The sequence below is a fragment of the Triturus cristatus genome, chromosome 6 (genome assembly GCF_964204655.1).
Source record: "Triturus cristatus chromosome 6, aTriCri1.1, whole genome shotgun sequence".
NCBI lineage: Eukaryota > Metazoa > Chordata > Amphibia > Caudata > Salamandridae > Triturus > Triturus cristatus.
In genome coordinates, this window is record NC_140589.1 from 1,842,761,222 (window position 1) to 1,842,785,219 (window position 23,998).

General features: G+C 41.7%; 1 protein-coding gene and 1 long non-coding RNA gene across 3 annotated transcripts in view; one reads left to right on the top strand and one right to left on the bottom strand.

Annotated features, from left to right (window-relative positions):
- The window catches only part of ZNF513 (zinc finger protein 513), a 100,885-nt gene that overhangs the window by 75,920 nt on the left and 967 nt on the right, over positions 1-23,998 (bottom strand). The window contains exons 2-3 of one of the 2 annotated variants that reach the window (XM_085613299.1): positions 23,662-23,790; positions 9,743-9,831 (exon numbers count right to left, since the gene is read on the bottom strand). In XM_085613299.1, coding sequence (XP_085469425.1) covers positions 9,743-9,788 — 46 coding nt within the window. In that variant the 5' untranslated portion in view covers positions 9,789-9,831; positions 23,662-23,790. The remainder of the gene's footprint in view (positions 1-9,742; positions 9,832-23,661; positions 23,791-23,998) is intronic. The other variant, XM_085613298.1, reaches the window with a different exon arrangement.
- LOC146822166 (uncharacterized) overlaps positions 1-23,998 on the top strand; it is a 182,540-nt gene that overhangs the window by 34,898 nt on the left and 123,644 nt on the right. Inside the window, exon 2 of the long non-coding RNA XR_014963242.1 lies at positions 13,865-13,916. This is a non-coding gene — a long non-coding RNA (uncharacterized LOC146822166). The remainder of the gene's footprint in view (positions 1-13,864; positions 13,917-23,998) is intronic.

The window sequence follows — 23,998 nt, forward strand, 5'->3', positions numbered from 1 at the left end:
AATGAAGGACTTAAAGTGTGGGTGAGTGTAGCACTGAAGGTACCTTCTGATCCCTGGGGCCCCTGTTGACGGGAAATAACACTCGTATTTGAGGGCATTCAAGATTCATTTATAACTTTTCCGGGTTCTGGATCTCTCCAACCCGGACGTCTCCACCTTAGCTATCCCTGAGATCGGAGGTCCTACCTTAACCTTCAAAGGCATAGCAGTGTTAAAGAAACACAGATCTAGTGGCAAGCCCAGCCGCAGAACCACAGGGATCAACCGACTTAACTTGCCTGACTTTAAGATGGCAGTCAAGCTCCATATCCTATCCTACCATCCTTGTCCTCTTCATTCTCTCATTTCCGGACTCAAGACCTTTGGACACTTCATGATCTTCAATCTATCCCGGCGGAGCACGAGCACCATGGCCGATTCCCGGTGGAGCTGCATCGACAGCTATAGGGGAGATTGGCTCCGGCTCACCGCTAGAGCCGTCACCTACCCAGCCGGACTTCGGACATAGGTCTCATTGTTTTTTCTCCACTGCTGTTCTCCTCCCTATGGACTTCCAGCTCGCTCCTACACTACTTTCAATGGAACTATGATGTTGCCCCCTGGGCTGAATCTTCAACTGTTTACACTTACCGCGGAGCCTGCTTAACCTTTGGCTGATACCCGGTGGAGCGATCATCCGTAGCTATAGAGGAGTTGGACCCTGGGATTCACTCTCTCGGCCGGCACCTACCCAGCCGGACATCGGACACGGTTTTTCCTCGTCTCCCCGTTATGTTCCCTTCACTCCCCCGCATCTAGGGGCATGATCACCATGAGGTTCCTTTCCCCCCCTTTGCCTCTACTGTCCCCTACTGTTCTTCACCCCATGCCCTTTCTTAAGAGTGGCTGGGCCGGATATCATACATTCAATAAATAACCAAGCATAAAAAATGCAATAGGTCTCGCCTTTCATTAGGTTAAAGCCATTTGCTTTGCTATACAATACCATTAGCAAAGCAAATGGTTTTAATTTAATCAAAGGCGAGACCTATTGCGTTTTCAATGCTTGTTAAATTGTGTCTCTGTCCCTTAGCTACAGTCTCAGCTTCTTTTGCTTTCATGTTCTACATCTAAGTGGAAGATCGCTGTTTGTATGTAGATTCAAGTGCGATCTTGATGCCTCATCCCTAACTGTACATGCACAAGAATCAGTTGGAGGAAATTAAATACAAGTGAAATGGAGGTAAAGCAAACCACCCAGGAGGAAGCAGAAAGGCAAGTGTTAAGAATTCTAAACAAGCACTGGCAAAGCAAATAGGCCTGTCTATTTAGTCGGCCAATCCTTTTTTTCTCCATTGGCTTTAACATTCCAAAATGGCCGACAATGCGTCAAAATATATGCAAACTGTGATACATGTGTGGCATGCAGGTGCTTGATTGGCCATCTGGAATGGGGTATTTTATTAAACTAAAGCTATACTAAGATGGTTACCAATGTGCACTCATGTGCGGTCACGTGTGTGTCATTGTTGCGATGTATGCATGTGTTGTGACGCACCTGTGGCCATCATGGCAGTTTTAATTTATCGCTCTTGGATGGTGGACACCATTTTAGAATGGAAATTAAAAATAAAGTAAAAAGTAAATCATGCAGCAGCACAAAAAAAGGAAGCAAGACGCATGGTGGCTTGGTCGTAAAAATAAAGATTTTTCAAAATATGAAGAAGCAGAGCTACCGGAAGTGGGGGTGGGAAGTAAATACAGAGTGCGCTGGGGACAGAGGAGAGACAGCAAGGAAAAACATGCACTTCAACAGAGTGCTGAAACATAAAGACATGGTATTTTTGCAGGTGTACATTTAAAAGCAGCCAAGCCGAGGCTTTTGTTTCCCACACTATCCGGAAGACTTTTTTTACAAATGAGCATTTTTTTGGTCAAATTAAATAAAACTAATGCATTAGCAATTCAAACTTGTGTAAATTCAACAACAACAAAAAAAAATGAATACTTGGGGTTTACTAAAAACAAACGGCCGAGAAAACGGTCTACTATAAAATGATATGGATGTTACATTCTTTACTCTAATGACGCCATATAATATAGAAAAGTGTGGCGCTATAGCACACCTGCTCCAAAGAGTTGTGTAAGGAGAGAGCAATAGGTTCTGAAATGACGGTTGAATTAATTATAGATTGCAACTTCTGCACAACTACGATTCATATATTTTCCAGGTGTCTGTTGGAAGTGACAAAATCATGTTTACAGTGACACTGCTAAGGGTTCTAACAATTTTCTGAGCTTGTGTGTAGAGCAGCATAAATCATACTTTTCATATGGTCTCCTATGTTGGCGATGCGGACAAAGAAGCGTTGGGAACAGGCTTGGGATCAATCAACGAAGACGGTGGCATATGAAACAAGCGAAAGCGCCTCCAATGTGAAAAATAGTGCGTCCGTCTCACGCCGCAAGTAAAGCATCCAGTCCCCGCGTGCACATCTTCTGTCCGTCCGCGTGCACATCTGGAATCCGTATTGATTCCAAAAGGCCCTCGCATAGCGAGTGCAGCGCTTGCGCGCTGCCAACGACAGGCGAGACCTAAAAAATAATGGGTCTCCTGTATTGAAATCTCAGTGCAAGGATAAGACAGGACCAAGAACGATAGGCTAGGTTTATCCCCATATCCTTAATAAGCGGGAGGGAGGAAGTAGTATGTGCTGCTGATCCAAAAACACAACGGTTTGGATATTACTAAGGGTGAGTAGATAACCACTCTTTGGGACAACAATATAATGGCAAAATAATTGGAATTTTCAAAATAATTACTCCTACACTTTCCATTGTAGTGTATGACTGCAGGGAATTGTCTCCCTCCCACTCTCCTAGCTTAAAACATTAGGGTGGGCTTTATTTGCCGTTCTGCCTCGAGTTTGACATGATGGGCACATTTTCTCTTAAGATCAACGTATTTGCACCATTTGCGGTGTATCACTGGGTGCTGTTTTTTCTGCATGCTGTCATTCCATATTCAGAGTTTTAATTTATTATCTTACTAATTGATAAATTCTGCTCTATTAGATACAGAACTGCAGTACACTTAAGCAAGCGAGTATTTATGAATGGTCCTGTCCTATACTCACGCTGTATTTCACTGCAGTATTTGGTTGTATACAAGAGGTTAAAAGCCTTGTGCTGGACATGAACCCGGGACTGCCTGTTCTGGGACTTCTACCCAGACTGAAACGCCACCGAACAGTGTGTAGATTTGCAGATCTAAAACTAATGCTAGCCAAAACAGAAAATAGCTATGGGCTAGGAGGGCAGCGATATCTTCCCCACCACTTACTAAATGGCACACACAACAGTGCAACTGGGAAATTGCACTTAGCTATATTGGTTAAAGATGGAAGTGTCTGACAGAAGTACAGTAAATAGCATATGTATTTATTTGCTCAAACTGAATAATAAAGATTATACCAGACCACCATGAATGCCCAGGATATTGAGTGGGATATGGTCATTCAGTTAAGGGATACAACAGATGGGAAAGTAGTTAGGATATAGACTGGAGATGGGGTTTTTGGCCTCCATGCATCGGCACTACAAAAAAGGTATGAATAACTATAAGAATACGGAGCGATATACCCCATAAACATGGATTGTTGAGATATGTTTAATATGTCTGTTTGTGAGCACGCTCTGCTACAAAACAGAGCGCAAACAATGTAAGGAAATGTATATTGCCACGTCACAAACGTAACCTGTTAGTATACAACTTCTAAATAAGTTGATAAAGAGTTTTTTTTTTAAACGCGAGTATCTATGAATGCTTGACCAGGGTGATTGACAAAATATGTGTACTTTTTGCTGGAGATATATATATAAAAATATATATTTAAAAAAATGGAAAGGTAGAAAGCTATTAGTAGGGAAGGAACTAACGAAAACCGCTGACCTATCTAGGCTTAACAGATCAACTGGAACATGTCAACAGCTAAAGGATGTTGGGGAGATTGAGGCCCCATCACATCCACCATTATTTTTAACCTTGTCCGAGGAGGTAATCGGGTTAATCCTCTAGAAAAGTTTACCTTTATTTTTCATTTCTCTACATATAACATCAAAAGCTGCTTTTTCCGAGTTGAGCCCATCCTGGATGGATATTACTACGGTGAGCTAAGACCCAATGATGAAGCATGCCACCAATTATGTGTGGGGATCATTTTACCAAATGAAAGGATTTCTCTACTGCTTTTTCAAGGGACCCTTTATTTGGGTCTAGATTAGACTGCTGGTTTCGTGGAAGAGTCTGTTCTATCGCCTATTGGTACTGTAAGAATTCTTGTGTTCTCAGTGTGAGATAATATGCAAACTTTATATCCCTCGACTATTGCGTAGAGGCCCACTGTACCCAGCACGGGTGTAATGTATGTGTATTGAGGATGTTTATTATAGTAGCCGCCGCAAGTGCAGGTATATTGGAAACTGTAATAATGTGCTTGCCCTGTGCTAGAGGACACTTCAAAGCATCTCTATGCACAGCTGTGAGAATTCTCTCAGTCTGAGAAAAGTGTTCCTTGACTGGTAAATGTGATTTGTTGGCCATGGGAGAAGTTTGTCCCTTATGGTCTTTTACATATGTTTAGCTTGAAGCACTAGGATCAACCCTAATTACTGGGTTTTTCTTATTGTTCAGAGTCTTAACATACTTTCTTTCCAACAGGTCTGTTGGCCATCTTCAAAGAATAGCTGTAAGTGCACACATCTAATCTAATTTTTCTCAAAAAGGTGGGCATCATTAAATTACATAAGGGAAATCTGGCAAGGAAGCTCTTCTAAAACTTAAGGACCCCATAAGGACTTGTAATTTTCCCAAAGTAATTGGAGGCTGCAATCTGCCCCATTCCTGTTTAAGAAATATGCAGCCACCTCTTTGCCCTCACTGGCAAACTTATGTCCTAAAAAGCTCACATTAGGAAACAGTCTGAGTTGCAAAAGTTTACTTTAAAACAATGTTGGGCTAAAATGATCGCTTTTCTGTCCACCCTATCTAGGTATTTAGTCAAGTCACTGTAATGTATAGGTCATAGATATACAACAACGCGTCAGGATCGTCCCGATTCATGCTGCAAATAACTTGTAATACTTATACCCCATGACAATCTTGTAAACGCACACTGAACACAACCAAACGTAAAAGCAGATAAGTATTGTGATTCAGGCGCAATGTTTTGACTAAAGAAACCAATTGCAATGTCCAAAATAGTCATTACATTTTTGTAACTAAATTCCACATCAGGTCAGTACTGTGAGCATTTTACACTGCATGTGTGCTTGTATGAGATTTCAAATGTATATATTACAGTACAATTTTATAGACGCTGTCTAGCTAAGCCCCAGAAAAGGACGAGTGAAAAGGCACTATCACTCCCTGATACTGTAACTGTGTCAGGATCGCTTATATACCTTGCTTTACCTCTGCCTTCAATAGATATTCAACCTGTACCTGTGGTTCACTCCGAAGGGGAAAGTTACAATATACAGACTCTTGATCCCACCCAGCTTGGTTTCTGCAGACTGTCAGCGCTTGTATCAAAGCCCACTCATGTGCAGACTTGTTTCTGAACTCTTCAGGCACTATAGAGGAAAATGCTACATGCATAGACTCCCCACCACAAGGTGTGTACCTTATAAAAGGGTGTAGGCCAATCATCCTAAGCTAGGATGATACAGGAATCCTACAAATGTGACCCAAAAAATGACTTGTAGAGTACAAAATGGACATGTCAGGATTCTGCCATCCTGCCACTAGGTGGCGCTCCCGAAGGCCCTCCGGACACCTGCCTTCATTTCTAAATAGGACGTTATACACCTCTGCACCTTGCCATGTCAGATACACTTTGTATTCAGTCCAGGCTTCCACTCTATTGTCCTGATACATCATGGTCCGTGTATTTCTCTCAGTTTCAGACCCTTCCTAGATCATGTCCTGGAGGTGGTTGGTTTGCTAGATTTGTTCCTGGATCCTACAGCTATTTTGTATTCTGGACCCATCTCTAAGTTTGCACCAATCCACACTCCGTTCCAGGTTTTCATATTCCCGGTCTTGTGTCTCCTGGTTTCCTCTGTCTTCCTTCTCACAAGCCTCAATCCAGTCTTCCCTTCATTGGTTGTTCCCAGATACCCTGCACCTGGTTAATTCCTTGTTCCTGGCTCTATTACCCTGCAAATGTGCTCCTTCCAGAGCCTCCAGCTAATTCTGCTCTTTGAGGACAGAGTGCGTCATCTTTGCCACTGACTCCTGTTGAGGCGCCTTGTTCTGTGTGTTACTACAGGCTTGTCCTTTGATTCGGTTTCCTTTATCCCTGTACCAATTTTCCTGCCTTTTGGCTAGATGTAGTATCTGTTTCTGTCCCTAATTTTCCGGCATCTATGTTCCTGTTAGCCACAGTTCATAGCCTCCCGCCTTGACTCTTCTTGATCTGCTCTGTTATATGCAGACTCCTAGCCTTGTATTCGGTGTTCCCGTTTGTCTGCATATTTCTGTCTGGCCTGAAGTGAAAATCTTTGCTAGCCTTATTCTCAGAATTCCAGTCCTATTCCTGACCCGGATTTCAAGTCCTGCTTTGATTGAACTCACTTTCTGTTTTGGTGCTCTTCGTTCGGATTCCTGTTCTGTCTTGTATTTTTCCTTGATTTTCATAGCTTTAAAGGGTGCCAGTTACATCCAAGGCTTGAGCCTTTGGCATAGAGAATCATACAGCGCACCTTCGCCATAGGAGCTGCTGGGTGTCTCCTAGAACTCTGTGAGAATAATCTCTAACCTGGTTTCGTATAAGTTCTTTTCAACTCACAAAGAGGTCATTTCATAGGAGCAGACAAACTATCATTTATGATCGTTTGTCTATCGTTTCCCTGCTTATATTCCTGTTGTGTGTTCTTGTGTTTGCCCTGCAGACTTCAAGTGCCCTAGTAACAGCTGTTTCCAACCTGCTTCAGCCCTATGCTCTTGTCCTGCTTTCCTTCCAGCCTTCTTGAACTCTCGTTTGTATTCCCTTTGGAGACCACACACAAACCTAGTATCCAGTCTTGTCACAGTCTCACCCAGCTAGTCCTCTGACCGATCACTCTGCTAGGTCCCTGTTCGACCCCTGACAAATTTCACCCTCTGGCTGTATTTCTACATTATAAACTCTGTCAGGGGAGTTTACATGTCTATCCTGTGTTTCTATCTGAATGTATTCATCAGTAGAAGTCATAGCCTGATGCTGCTTGAAAGCCTGGTAACCTATGGTTACTTTCACTACGGTGTCCAGGAAAGCTACCGACTATGTCCCATTCCACAAAAGTACTAATTTTCTGAGCCATGCTTCTTTTTTTGTCAAACCGACTACTTTTTACTTCTTAAAAGGAGCTTTAGAGTCTGAACTTCTCTTGCTTCCTTACACTACACCTACTATCATGGGATTGTCATTTCTCAGTCTTATGACTTGAATATTCATCTTTACTATGATACTCTGACCGGCTGTTCCTTTCATCATTCTAATCTATTCCCCTCACAATATTGTCAAGAATGTTTATTTTTATATTCATACTGATCAAGCTTTCTACTTTTTTCCATGGTCCTTACCAGGCGCGCAACACCCATTGGACTCAAAGGGCTTCAGCCCCCCCCCCCCCCGTCGTGTGCGGCAGCCCGGGATGAGACACCTTCCCGGGCAAAAAAGCAGCCGCACCCGAGCACTTCACAGGTCTTTAAACGACTATTTGCATGTTAATGAGGCCTTGCTGTTGTTTCACCCCTTCTAAGAGCCCCTGCAGCTCCACTCTGCCAATTGCTTAAAGTTCAGCCCCCCCTGAAATTTTTGCTCAGCCCCCCCCGAAATTTGGCTCTAGTTGCGCCTCTGGTCCTTACACTATAACCACCCACTCTGGACTCCTGAGGCGGAGGAGATCCAGTCTTAGTACACGCAGCTTTGTCCTTTACTGTCCTCTATACTTCAGTTTTGGACTTGTTGCAGTTTTACAGAATGAATACTCATGGTATGTACATACTTCTCAATTTGTGGAATGTCACGCTCATTTAAAGGGACCGTAGCCAAACACTGACATTTGGCCAACAGAGCTGCATCTCCTCCAACAGAACCAAGAACTATAGAAAAAACAGTGCCAAAAGGTGCCTATTAACTTGATCCCCAAATCAGCAGCTCCATGTTAATGTTGTACTTGATTCATAACTTCCTGCAATAACCATAAGGAGGGTGTACAATGCATAGTGGTACAAACCCTAGGAAACATACTTCCCTTTGTGGTACAATCCTCCCAGGTGGTATCACACCCAAGGAAAGACACACAGCCAATAAGACATGTTTATTTTGGGGTGTTGTATGAGGACAGACCGCTTCCAACGGAATAAAGGTGGATTCATATTAAATTGTGTATTTAATTAAGGCCTTTCATCATTAGTATGATGCAGGTCGCATTTGGTTTTCTTGCGGAGGTATTTGATATACTTTATTTTATACAGAGCAGAAGTTTGTTTCTGAATAGAAGTAACAGCAATCAGAGTTTGGGAAGTTTACAAACAATCCCAATAGAAGAAAACATCTCTTGGTTACGAAACTCCACAATATATGTCCCAGTTCATGCTATTTGACTGATATATTGAAGTAATAATTTTAGTTTAGTCATGGTCTCAAATGTGGTTTTCATTTCAAACCCCTAATTTCTGCCACAAAGAAAATAAACAAAAAACGTAAAAGTTTGGCTCATCACGGACAGCCAATAATATATGCTGAAATATTAAAGCACATGTGGGACATCTTCCACTTGCTTTTGCATTCAATCCCCAACTATCAAATGTGTTTATGAATAGCTCAAACATGGCTATTCATTCGCTAACAAATGCGATTCCAAAGAAGTACAGCGAATAGCAACAAGAGGATAATGAGTGCTGAACATGCACTCAATCTATGCCTCATAACACAGCACCTGACTAATAAAGATTATTAGTGTTCTATATGCACCCGTAAATCACTTCACCACAACAGCAGTTATGCAGATGTCCAAAAATAAATAAAAAAAACCAGGAAGGTGACTGTTTATCAGGAAAGGTCACGGCAAGCAACAAAAGTTCCAATGAGACAATCAAAGAAGAGTTTGAACTCACTAAAGGGTGATGTGAGGTGTAGGAAATACCAGACATTGTGTAGAAGAAAATGATAGGGATAGCAATCTGTATTGGGCAAGATGGGTTTCTAAGATTCAGTGGAGTCAAGAGGAAAGCAATATTAATTCAAAGAGAAGAAACAACATTTTTAAAAGGTTTTTTTAGATAGTAAATGGAGAAGAAAGAGCCACAGAAACTGGATTAGACAATAGAAAAATAAGAAAGCAAGGAGCAACCAAAAACACCTATTGGTGTTTTTGGAAAGAAGAATCATAGAGGAAATATTTCTAAAAAATATTTTAAATGATTATAGATAGAAGCTTGGGCATTCCCAATTGAATTAGATACAGATTAGCAACCAAGATAAAAGAGAGAAAGCTGGGAAATCATAAGAGGAAAATATCCAGAGATACAAACAAGGTGGTCCCGCTGTGCTTATACACTTAGTGGATCAAGGGAACATGTTCTGCAAACTTTGCATCAAGACAAAGAACTTACATGGCCATAATACTGGAGCTTGAATCAACACACTATGTTAATACTTACGGAGTTAAAACAAATAACGCGAAAAATAAATCAAAATAAATTCCAAAGTACCATAGGAGGATCCCTGCCGATGAAGTCCTTTCCTCCTGGGCACCATAGCGAGAAATTCACTGTAGTAACATGGAAAGAAGAACTGGCTCCTGCAAGAGAAGGTGTGGCATTAGAAGATTCACGGACGATGAAAAGATGGATTAATAAGAGGAGAATCATAGCCGTTAAGGAGGCAGAAGGAGGATCAGATCCTGGAGGTAAAGGCAAAGTAGGAAACTATTGTAGAGAAAGAAAGTATATGGAGGGAAGTGCACATAAACAGAAAAAAAAAATGGATTAGTCGAGCTCATTAAAGAGGGGATAAAGGATTCTAAAAAGATTAGCAAGAGGGAAAGCAGAGAGGCTGCAGGAATTATCAAACACGTCACAGTCTAAAACAGGAAAACTGCTAAAACCTTTCAGAAAGATCAGAGATTTATTAATGTATTAAAAATAACTCTTAAATAGAGAAAAGTAGATGCACTCCCCTAACCATATGCATGCTTAGGCAAAAATAAAGGCACAATGAAAATCAGCTAGCACCCGTTCATCTTTTAGCAGTCGGTCCAACTAACTAAACTACAATTATGGGTGCCTGCATCCTCACAATAAGAGAACAGTCAGATCTCCAACATATTTGATACATTCCAGAGTCTTGACTTTTTAATTTATCCAGCAATGCAGTCTGACTTTCAAGACAGCTGTACTGGGGATAAGTATAGGGTCCTCACAGTCAGTCCAGCAGGATCCAAACAAGCAAGATGGTGTCCAACTACTAGGGTTACATTCCAATTCTGTAGACTTGACATATGCATATACCACGTCAATGGTTACATCAGAATAAGTTCCTCCACCACATCCAGGACACTGTACTTGTGCAATCATTAATTGGTTACGGCGCAAACCACTCCTCTTTGGGTATCAGAGCGAAGTACACTGATAAAAGCAACAGCAGCTAGGTTTGCTCACAAATCATACGGTATGCCGATTTTCCTTCAGAATTGATACATTCTGCTTAATTTCAAATGTTATCTGGTCCATTGGTGCTTATCAAATAAAAATATGCATTTCTTACTGAGAAATTATCGTGAAATGATGAAAGAAAAACCAATCCAAACTGGTTGTTTGCGTTTGCTACACATCACCGACAAAATATCACTTTAACCACTGTATTCACAATTAAAACAATATGAACTGGTTTGGGGGTCTAGCCATTTCAAGTGATCCTTGGATTTGATGGTAACGTAAACAAATTTAAGATCAACCCCTTATGAACGAACCCTGTGAATCTTTCACCCTACCTCTTGGTTATGGTGAGACTCACTACAGCACGTTGCTGGATGACATCTGTGTGGAATAAAATGTGCTCAATTCGGAGGAATAAAATATTGGCATAAGAATTATGGAGAAAATAACTTGTCACATTTTATATTGACAAACTACATTTTTTGTGAGCCGTTACTCAAGTATGGCTAATAAAATACAATGAATGATACTCTTGTGCACAGGGGTACGCATTCCCTACTTTATCTCCGTAGCAATAATTGATGCAGGCTTACCTGAGGTGCCCAGGTAACCAGAGTAATTATTTTCTAAAACGCAAATGTACTCACAATATTATAATTAACACCTTCTGCAGTCTCTATGCCTAGACATTAATATCTCTCCTCCCCTTTATAACTTGTAAATTCACGGATTCTCAGAATTAGGTGTAACTATATAACATCAGTCAGAAAGATTACAATTTCTCACCTTGTAATCAGAGGTACTTTTCCTTCGCATATAGAAGCTTTAGAAAAACCCGTACACAAGTTAAGGATAGAGCAATGTCGTGTAGCTTCATGGCTAGTGCCGAGCAACCAACTATCATAAACACTCCTGAAGTGCTAATACATAACTTTTTAACAAACTGTATGCAAAAAAATCAACAGGGTATCTAGAGATGCAGTGAGCACCCAAGACAACCTAAGTGTTTACAGTACAATAAAGCAAAGCCTCAATAATAACCGCATTAGAGGCTTTGCACGTGGGTGATGGAGGAAAGCAGTCACTGTAAGTCAAGCCACTCAACCAGTGTATCCCCTGCAGAAGCAGACTCCACCACTGGAATTCAATACCAATTCATTTGGGCCAAATCACAACTGACCATCTTAACATTGCATAGTGTTAACCCAAGTGCCAAGCTCATGAGCATGAGGACTAAAGAAGAGACTCATGAATGGACTTAGGATCCCCTGACCAACCTTGCAGTACAGGCAGATTCTTCATGACCGAGGGTGCATGGAATCCTGGGAAATCTGCTCTGCTCATCCACCTTTGTCATGCAGTGCAGCGAGTTTTCAGAATTCTGCACCCATCTGGCAGAGCTGATTTAGGGCAGCCTATTTAGCTAAAATGCCAACCGATCAGGCTGTCCGAAAAACAGGAAGCTTTTGGTAATTACAGTGGTAAGCCAATCCACTCTAGAGTACAAAGAGTTCTGTCCCAGGAGCAGACGAGAACCCCATTCCACCGCTGTGCATGGTGAGCTAGTGTAGAGATTAAGAACAATTTCTCAAAGGACATGCAGCAGACTTGTTTGCCTTGTGACCTGGAGTAAAAGGGGACCGCATTGGGATCTGGGTGTTCCATGCAGCCTCTCACGCTCTCTCTGACATCAGCATGGAATTTGGGGAGACAAGATTCTGAACAAGTAGAAGAACATCTACAAACTGTAGCATTTTGTCCATTTGGTGTTAGTTTATCACTTAAAAGTTCCTTTAGACTATTATACGCTCCAAAAATAATTGATGGAACTAAATGGGGTTTTATGAATAAGAATGAGAGTCAAATCCTGAGAAAGCTATGCAATCTGAACACACTTACTGCTATTCAGCCTGATTAGAATTTGATCTAATCCGTACCTTAGTGTAGGCTTTGGCGATAGTTTATGATGGGTCGTCACCTACTCAACAGCAATGATGATTCATTAAGGAGTTTAATGTGTTTAGACATTTTTAATTTAAAGAAGGAAAATTGTGTAAATATAGAAGTTTTAATTATACATTCAAACTGTTTGAGATCCAGCAGATGTTTTTGTTGGTTTGTCCAAGTTACAGCTTATATGACAGATAAAATAGCATCCGGAAAATTTTAGTCTCAGGATGGACAGTGATTATTGTTTAAAAAAGTGGACTATAACCCAATTATAGCTTTATGCACCCTGAAAAGACGACAAATGTATTTACCCTGGAATATTCATCATGGTATTTGTAGCTTTTTTGTGCTATTAAGAATGAATATACTACCTCTGAAATGTGTGACTAACCGTTGACATAACTTGCTAGTTAAGGAAAGAATCTGTGAGCTATGTAATAATGATATACAAGATCGTAACCGCATACTTTTTATTTGATCGGCACTGCACTTTCCTCATAGTGAATTCTTGAATCATTGGTTTTTAAACTACAGTGCACGTTCCGTTCCTAAAGCGTGTCAATTACAATTCTTCCCAGAAAATGAAATATCTTGTTTAATAATATTTAAGTGTTTTAAAATGTTTTTAAAAACCTGTATTGCAGTGTATTTGGCTTGTTAACCCCTTAAGTGCCACGCCCTTTCCCCCTCCTGTGCCGGGCGTTGCACTAGTGGGTGGGGTTCATGACGAGATAGTCTCGTCATGGGCACAGCGCAACCGTGCTCCATGACGAGACTATCTCGTCATGGGCACTGAAGAGGTTAAAAGATAAATGGACCTCAGTAGAGCAAAATTTTGTAAAATAAACTTGAAACTTAATGGAAAACAGGTGTAATGTTCATTGTTTGAGACATGTGTACATATAAGAGATTCTGGTCTTCATTTTCTAGGAAGACAATAAGCAGAAACTACACCTGCATTGTTCAAAGCCCTCACTGATGATATTTTCTCACCAAGTTCTAAATATTGTACAATTTTAAAGGCGGTATTAAAGGCGTTATAAAACGGGGTTCCCTAATGTAAAGATGCATTACAAACTTGTGTATAAATGTTGGGATTTTATAAACATTCCTATGGGCATTTCTGAATGACTCAACTTTTATAGGACTTTAACAAATGTGACCTTTGTTATGTTACATTAATGGAGATTTGCATAGCACTGTATTGATTTGAGCATATTTTCACAGTGCTGTTCAGCACAGGTACCTTCACTCCCAGGTCTCCAGGATGCAATCACAGGTAGGTGCTTGTTTTTGATTTAATAATTCAAATATCAGTAGCTGTGGGGGCATTTTATGTTGTTTATTAGTTTGGTGGATTGCTTTACTGGTTAATGTTGTTTGGTGTGTGTAGTCAGAGAGCTGACTGGTGATAGAAATCAAGCAACAATTAAAGTGAAGAGAAATCTTTATTCCAACAGTCTCTGAGCTCGCCTCAAAACAACCCTGAGGAACCATGTGCCAACATTCTAATCTAACTATCACTAGAGATGGATTATACCATTGTTATACAGGGCATGGGGGTGGCAAGGGAGAATAAACGACAATAGTGATAACAGCAGTTTTATGTGTGCTCACAACACTTGGTATTTGCATTTCTGGGCTTCAGGTAGGTGTAGGAGTGAACTGAGATCATATTTTGTTTCGTTAGGGTCTGCAGTATATTTTTAAATCAGCTTAGCAGTATGGTGTTTGTTTAGAGTTTCATGTATTGTCTAGGAAATATATATTGTTTTATTTACTTATCTATTTGGAAAAGCATGAACTATTTATTGCCTCAGGGCATCTTGATTTTTGGAAAAACCGAGAAAGATCAAGAGGAGTAGATAAATTCATGAGAAAGGAAAACTTCACAAAAAAAAAAAAATAAAGTAGCTGGCAGAAGAGGTAGGTTTTCAAAGCCTTCCAGTTCATCTGTGCAACATTTCCAACTATATCCTTTTCCAGAAGCGCATCAAACATGAAAAGCTCCCGCTCACAGAAGAGTATAGTGCTATTATGAGCTAGGTGTGGGCTTACTATTGTGGATTTGAACCGAAGTGGATTTGTGGATTGTTCTGACTTTTGGGTTCTGTTGGGTTTGTGACTGAAATTATGACCGGTATTGTTGGACGCTTGGAGCTACCAAATATATATATCACATCTGAACTGTACAGTAACAAGATCTCTGCCCGGTTTTTGTTTTAGGATCAATCTTAGAAACTAGCCGATACTCTTTTGGGTCTAGCGAAACTAAATGACCTAATGCACCAGAGTCTAGATAGCACTTTCCTCTTCGTAAACCATCTTTGAACAAAAACTCTTCTTATGAGAGATGTAGCGCCTCCTCAGTCAAAATGTGGATGGTTGAGTGTCAAGTGGCAAAAGACTTTGGAGAAACGTAATTGAAAAAGACTCTAGGATTATTAGAAGCTTTTGTCGATACTAGATTGCACTTTATCATCAGCTTGAGCTACATTCAGTGGAATTTCTTGCCCCTGTCCTTGTCATGCTTTCCTGAAGTTAGGTGGCATTTTAGAACTCATGTGGAGGTGGATTTTAGAATTCCTCAGGAGATAATTATTTTATCAAGACAAGTAATGCAGGGTATTTGGTGGAAATCAAAAGGAACTGCTCAGGAAACGGACATTAAATTGCATGTGCTTAAAAACAAAAAGGTACAGTGCAGTGAGTAAATTGATTAAGCTTTTTGTTTTGCTATCCCAACACAATCCCCAATATGAAAAAACAAGTAAAGGCCTAGTGCAAACAGCATCTTGTGCAAAGCCAAGAGACAACAAACAAGTTTGTAACTGCAATTACGAGTCCAACCTCAACAGTCAGAATAAAGCTATGAACTGATCCGGTGCACAAGGTATGCATGGGAGGGGAATAGGCTACACAGGTGGCAGAGTCCACCTTTGTTAGTCCTGCTTCTCTTTCCTCTGTTGTTCAAGTATCAGGCTGTATGGAGTAATTTACTATCAGTTCCCAGCAGTTGGGTCGAAGCTTACTGACCTAAAAAGAATCTCAACAATGAAAAGATATGGAGTAGCCGATTCACATGTCTTCACCAAATTTTCAATCAACTCACACTGCCCATATAATTTGTCGAGATCATTGTCATCAATGGTGACATGACAAAAGGGACACTAATATTGTTGCATTCTAACATGAAGAGCAGATTGAGGCTGAAAATACATTGCTACATTCACATGAATTTCAATCTAAACATTATGAATTATATAATGTGAATGTCCAGGATTTAGATATCCCAAAAATATATATTTTTCTCTGCTGTCTGGAATGAGAATGGCACCGGTGGCAGATGAAGGGCCCTTTGGTTGATCACGGGGAGGAGGTGTAACAGTTTCTGTTGCGGCATCCAGGGTCCAGAGTCAGGAGCTCCTCGACAGTGTAGTAGTGGGTGGCGTGAGGGCTAGAGTTCATGGCGCTGGGCGTGGTTCAGACAGGCTTGCCTTTGGTACACTGGCGGCATGCCTGCTGCGGCTTCCATTAAGTAAGTCCTGGGGCAGGAAGGGGGCGCTGGGAGGTGGGAAGCGAGAGAACGGTAGGTAGAATACGGGACAAAGTAAAAGGGATGGCCAATCTAAACAGAAAAAGAACTGACTGGCGCAAAACCAATACAAAACAAGTAATACAGCAATTACACTCATGCACAGTAATACAGTGTATAGATCAGACAAACATTACTGTAGAGAGCAATGAGGGAGGAGAGCGGCAATGAGCAGGGGAGGTGAAGGCCAGCCAGGTGGCAAACAATCAACTTAAAGCAAAACCAAAGGAAATGATGGACGGAGTGTTGTACATTGCAAGCACTCACCCCCAGTCAACTGATCTGAGTTTAATCCATCACCGTTCTTTAGCCCACTCTGCCACCCCAGTTCAGACATGGCCATATGCAAATCAGTCTGACCCTGTGCCTCATGGGAACAGTCCAGCCCGAACTGCCAAGCCATGTTTCCCTGGACCGGAAACAAGCTTCCTAGGACCGGTTTCTGGCATTTCAGCCGTCTTCAGCCAGGCTTACTTGAATCCAGTGGCAAAGTGAGCAAGGGACTCACGTCTGAGCATACCCTGCCAACTTATGGCGAACAAAGCAAAACCAAAGGAAATGATGGACGGAGTGTTGAACATTGCAAGCACTCACCCCCAGTCAACTGATCTGAGTTTAATCCATCACCGTTCTTTAGCCCACTCTGCCACCCCAGTTCAGACATGGCCATATGCAAATCAGTCTGACCATGTGCCTCATGGGAACAGTCCAGCCCGAACAGGGTCAAGACTGATTTGCATATGGCTGGGTTCAAACTGGAATGGCATGGTGAGCAAAAAAACGATGGATTTAGGCCCAGATCTCTGTACTGGGGTGAATGTATGACATTGTTCTGCATTCTGTCCATCAATTGTTGTTTTTGCATTTGTCACCCCGAGTGGAAAGGGTATGCTCAGACGTGAGTCCCTTGCTCTCCATGCCACTGGAATCAAGCTATCCTGGCTGACGAGGGCTGAAAGCCCGAAACCGGTCCTAGGATGCTTGTTTCCAGTCCAGGGAGGACCTGGCTTGGCAGTTCGGGCTGGACTGTTCCCATGGGGCACAGGGTCAAGACTGATTTGCATATGGCTGGGTTCAAACTGGAATGGCATGGTGAGCAAAAAAACGATGGATTTAGGCCCAGATCTCTGTACTGGGGTGAATGTATGACATTGTTCTGCATTCTGTCCATCAATTGTTGTTTTTGCATTTGTCACCCCGAGTGGAAAGGGTATGCTCAGACGTGAGTCCCTTGCTCTCCATGCCACTGGAATCAAGCTATCCTGGCTGACGAGGGCTGAAAGCCCGAAACCGGTCCTAGGATGCTTGTTTCCAGTCCAGGGAGGACCTGGCTTGGCAGTTCGGGCTGGACTGTTCCCATGGGGCACAGGGTCAAGACTGATTTGCATATGGCTGGGTTCAAACTGGAATGGCATGGTGAGCAAAAAAACGATGGATTTAGGCCCAGATCTCTGTACTGGGGTGAATGTATGACATTGTTCTGCATTCTGTCCATCAATTGTTGTTTTTGCATTTGTCACCCCGAGTGGAAAGGGTATGCTCAGACGTGAGTCCCTTGCTCTCCATGCCACTGGAATCAAGCTATCCTGGCTGACGAGGGCTGAAAGCCCGAAACCGGTCCTAGGATGCTTGTTTCCAGTCCAGGGAGGACCTGGCTTGGCATTTCGGGCTGGACTGTTCCCATGGGGCACAGGGTCAAGACTGATTTGCATATGGCTGGGTTCAAACTGGAATGGCATGGTGAGCAAAAAAACGATGGATTTAGGCCCAGATCTCTGTACTGGGGTGAATGTATGACATTGTTCTGCATTCTGTCCATCAATTGTTGTTTTTGCATTTGTCACCCCGAGTGGAAAGGGTATGCTCAGACGTGAGTCCCTTGCTCTCCATGCCACTGGAATCAAGCTATCCTGGCTGACGAGGGCTGAAAGCCCGAAACCGGTCCTAGGATGCTTGTTTCCAGTCCAGGGAGGACCTGGCTTGGCAGTTCGGGCTGGACTGTTCCCATGGGGCGCAGGGTCAAGACTGATTTGCATATGGCTGGGTTCAAACTGGAATGGCGAGCAAAAAAACGATGGATTTAGGCCCAGATCTCTTTACTGGGGTGAATGTATGACATTGTTCTGCATTCTGTCCATCAATTGTTGTTTTTGCATTTGTCACCCCGAGTGGAAAGGGTATGCTCAGACGTGAGTCCCTTGCTCTCCATGCCACTGGAATTAAGCTATCCTGGCTGACGAGGGCTGAAAGCCCGAAACCGGTCCTAGGATGCTTGTTTCCAGTCCAGGGAGGACCTGGCTTGGCAGTTCGGGCTGGACTGTTCCCATGGGGCACAGGGTCAAGACTGATTTGCATATGGCTGGGTTCAAACTGGAATGGCATGGTGAGCAAAAAAACGATGGATTTAGGCCCAGATCTCTGTACTGGGGTGAATGTATGACATTGTTCTGCATTCTGTCCATCAATTGTTGTTTTTGCATTTGAAACAATCAACTTAAAGGCAGCAGCCGGAGCCCCACAGAGGCTGCTAAGGTGAGCTAGCCCAGGACCTCTCTTACCTCTCTGAGAGCAGGGCCTTCTGTGGACCCCGTCTCAGGTTTTTTAGTTCACACACCGCTAGTGGTAAAACACCTCAAACACGGAGGCCCAGCAGCCAAGATCTAACTTGTGGCCCCTTCCGGACAGGGTCTGCCAACTGTCAACATGGTATCTACTGCGCCTCCCATGCACAGTAGTTGAATGAATCAAAGGACTGTTGTAATTCTCTCCTCATAGATGTTTGTTGCAATCGTGTATGTATCGCTGTGAGATGTCAGCAAGTTGTCATTGCAAACTTTCGTCCATCTTGCTGGCCAATACCAGCAAAATATAGTCCTATGTGTTACATCCCACACTGACCTCTTTGTCGCTACATTTTAGGGAGTATGTTTGACTGCTGCACATCCCTGTAGGTTCCTTAGCCATTTAGACTCTGATACATCACCTTTTCAGCCTGCTGGCACCAGTCCAACTCTGCCTCTCAATCAGCCACCCTCGGAGGACTATCTGCTCCCTAGGATCTTGCTACATTTCTTTTTTCCACCACGGCTGCCAACATAAGCTGTGTCTTTTGATATTTGGGCCACATTTTCCCCCTGTTATACACAGGAAATGCCAATGCGCCTCCAACGGCACGCCAAGGTCCATGACTCTAGTCATTGCCTACACTACCCCCCTCCAGTATTGTTGGATTTTGGGGCAGGCCCATAGTATGTGGAAGAAAGAGCCTACTTCACCACATCCCCTGATGCACAGGTTTGAGGTGCATCTTCCAAAATGGCACATGAGCGATCTAAAGGTCGCTTTGTTCCTCTAACCTTTTGAAACAATCTTACTGGCCACTGTAATTGAAACACAAGATATTACAGCTCGTATTTTGGGGGCTCTCAGTCCTGCCTTCTCGATCAGCCGTTGCAGTTTGCTAACAGCCTTCCTTTTGCTGTCTCTACAAAATATTAAGTCAGACATCGAGGTCTATAGCTGAAAAAGTAACATAATAAGTTTTCCTACAGAGGAAAAAGTCCACTTCAGAAGGAGCGACGTTAGAAGTGTGCATTCAGTAGTGAATATGTCTAGATTAGAAACACAACAGTGTTGTTATCACTGAAGAAGGTGAAACTTATGATCAAAGATGAAAAGGTGGCTATGTACATGCAAATGGGATTATTATACATCAAGCTAATCGTTCCTGTGGCTTCAATGTAACCTCAAATGACAAAAGAGCTCTATGATTGACTGAATCACTTCCTAAATGACCCATCTGGTTCAAAATGCTTTTATTGGCCATTGATAAGAGTTTGCTGCAACATAACAAGTGGTATAGATATACTGATGTCCAAAAGATATCTGCAATAGCATATGAATGAAGTGACATTATGAATAGTTAGAAGAATAAACGAACATTTTAATTAAGTTTGAATGCAAATATTGTTCATTAAAACAGATAAGGTTCATCAAAAAAGTATTTTAAAAAACAAAAAGGTATGCACCTAGGGGGTCACACAGCGGTGCAAAAAGGATCATCCTTTATGACTTGGACAGCATGGCGAGGACAGATTTGCAGGGGTCCCTTGGCAGTCAGAGCATCTAAATGAGCATGCTAAACAGAATAAGTAGATTAACAAGCCAACAGGGAGCATATCGAGGTGCGTGCAGTTGAGAAGACCTCTCTTATAGAGGATCTAATATTTCAATATCTTTTTCCTGGGGCATCTTAACAGGTTACGTGGAGATTACAAATGATCTACAATGTTGCAGATTGCATGTGTATGGCACATCACAATCATGTCTCTGACTGTACTGCTGCAGCAACAATGCATAACGCTTTTTCCACTGTTTTCAAGCACAAAATTAACCATCTCTAACACTATTATCTCCAGATCATCTTAAAAAAATATTACAAGGTTGCTCTAAGTATGTTTAGGATGCAGGAATTTAAATAAAACATGCAACAGATTTTGCTTTCTTAAACATAGTCCAGGTTATCTCTTGCGAAAGCATAAGTGCATAATGTAAAGATATAAAACCATTCCAGATTAGTTCTCATGGAAACACATTTTTACAGGGGTGGGGAATTCCTATAGCCCGATGCCCAGGACATGTTGTTTATGCTCCAGGACAACAAGTTTTCATGTTTTCTTGTCCTTGGGACAAGTAGGCCCAACCACTGACAACACAAATCCTTTGCAGTCAAAATACAGTACTACATTATGGATCATGTAAGGGCATTGTCTGCAGTGTAAACTTTGTGTCCATATGTTAATGCTGTTCGACCTTGTATTTATGGTTCATAAACAGGAAGCCTTTATTATTAGGGTGATCCTCCAAGGAAATGTTATTTTAGCTGCCCTATCGGCAGAGCAAACGTGTGTACATATTTTTATACTGGAACCAAACTAACAATATGAGGTTACGTATAATACTCCCAGAATACCCTCTGATTAGATGCAAATATATGTAAAAGCCTGAAAGCAAGATTGAGGATTCTTTTATTTCAAAATAAACTGTTCATTAAAAAATGCAACTGGGTAAAAAAAAGATTTTCCTAAACTACTGTGAAATTGTAGGTACCATTTATTTGTAGCATCACTTAGTAAAATATGTTGATGCATACTAGTATTTGCCAAAAATATTCATAATGGAAAATCAATGTAACCAGTTTCAACAAAAGTATAGGAAACATGAAAATAAACAAGCATTGGCAAAGCCAACGGTTATGACATTGGTGGTCAGCCTTTTTGTTTTGACAATGCTGGTCTTGTTTTGACATGGTTTTTGTAAAACTGTTGTGTGAGCCACCAGACCCATCATTATAACAAACATTGACAAAAGCAAAAATATTTTAGGTCAGAAAATAAAGGTGACAACGTGTTCATGCCATTATCCTATTTAAGAATCTGATTAACTTAAGACAATAGTCAAGAGGCCATTTGTATATTATTTAACTAAAACTTTAGAAGACTGACAAAAATAATTAAACACTAATAATGTTTCAACAGTACATCACTATGCATTATTCAGAATACTGACTGGCATTTTTGACAAGCGGTTTTGCACTTCAAATCTTAACTTTGAAGTAACATTTTTAAACTGGTACAATGAAGCACAACATTTTAGCGTTAGCTGCAATATCCACGACGACTGCTAAGACAGATTCTCGCATACCTATCCTCTTTAAGACTGCACTAAAAACACATATCAACATTCCTCCAAATTCTGCATTTTAAATGATAGCCATTCTCCCAGGATTGGGCACATTACTCAAACCTATAACTGACTTATGGATTGCCACGGTCAGCTAGAATAAGGTATCAATGGTCTGCGCCCATCATTGTAGTCAGGCTCTCTCCTTAGGGAGCCTGGCACAGATGAGATGGGCCTTTGAGGATCTTCTATTCCACTCCATGCTTCTACTATAGCATACACTGTAGACAGGGTAACAAAGCATTAACCTTCCCTTTATGAAATTAAATAAGGCACGTCAGTAATTTTGGGTACCTGAGACTTCAGAGTTATTTTAGACACCTTGCAAACATGTAGTACCTGATCACGAGTTATGTTCATTAAAACCGTGCTCATTGCTGGTGAAAATACATTAAGGAGTGCTGCAAAAAATAAAAATAAAAAATCTGCCTTCGAGGCAAGTGCACCAGTATGGGGCCACTATGGTTCAGAAGACAAGTGACTAATGATATAGTATAATGTCTCCCCTGTCAAAGGTTTTTCTTCATCTAAAAATCACCACGTAATACTTCTTTTCACCTACTGAATTTTCTCCTTAAACTGCTTTGGAGATATCAAACAGAGGAGCTATATGAAGTATCTCATGTTAGGTGTAACCTACATATGTCCTTCAAAAGAAACCGGTATAAATAAAGTCCTTCCAGGTGGTCAGACTCTAAAATGTATATCTTCTATGGCGAACCCTGCCCCCCCCTATAGCGTCATCATAGCTAGATAAACATGTTTCTGCTTTAGACACATTCTGGGAGATCACAATCCGTTTTTCCATTGCTAAACCATTTAATTAACGGGTTGTGGGGGGGGGGGGGGGGGGAGGGGGGTAAGATTCAGTCTCTTATGACACCTGGTTGAGGTTTTCCCTTCCCTCCATAGAGTATCCTCAATAAGACGCTAATTAAGAGCACCCCAGATAGTTCAGGTTCCTTCGCAAACCCTGTGCGTGCAGGAATTGCAATTAAACATTAAGCCATGTTTACCAAAAGCATGAACCCTACACCCACACAGCAAAAAGCATCAACATCTGAATACAAAGTTGCATCGTAGTAGGTACAATTTAGTGGGCCCTATAAATTCTGGACCACTGTGTATCAGATTTCACTGGATGCCCAAATTATCGCAAACTATTTTCTGGTATTCATAATGAGGGCCCAAGAGAGATGTCGATAGAAGGTTCTCAGACACTGCCAACTCCTTTTAGCAAGATTATATCTTATCAGATGATCATGTAAAGGCTAAGTAAACATTCTAGAACTAGAAGTTTCCAAAACTGCCCGACAGAGAGAAGGTAGGTTAATAAAGTCGGATGGTTGACAGCACACGTAATAAACACTAAAAAGAAGAACGTCCCAACCCAGCAATCACACAAACAACATTTTAGAGATTGTAGAGTGGTCACTAAAATAAAACGTAAAAGAAGACAAACCTCATGATTGAGAATGGGAGTTTGCTGTGCAATGTGATGGTAACATTCAAAAAATGTCAACGTTGTTTCTTTAAAACAGAGCAGAGATGATGAATTTCTGAACAACCCCAATCACTGGCAATATCAATTATACTTAAACAAATGCCCACATCAAGAAACGTGGATACAAAAGGGCACAACGCAAGCAGGAGGGGCCACAGAGCACAAATAATGCAGTTTACTGACCTTCAGAGTCTTTCTCAAATGCCAGGATTCGGTCACTACTGTCTTCGAATTCCAGGTCCTGTCCTAGAAGTAGGTCACTTTCTAGGACAAGGCTCCCAGTGCTCACTTCCAGGGCATCCTCCGATTCCACTGCACAAGGCAAAGACGAACCAGACAACAATCAGAATGGGCTAAGATAAAAACATCTTAAATAACATTCCCTATTCTTTCCAGGGACGATTCCAAGCCCCCAGAAGTCCCTGCAGACCGGAACGAAGCATGACCTGTCAACCAGAACAAAAATCCTCAACATCTGTTCATTTATTTGTCGATACGTTAACAAATCACTCTAATGCGA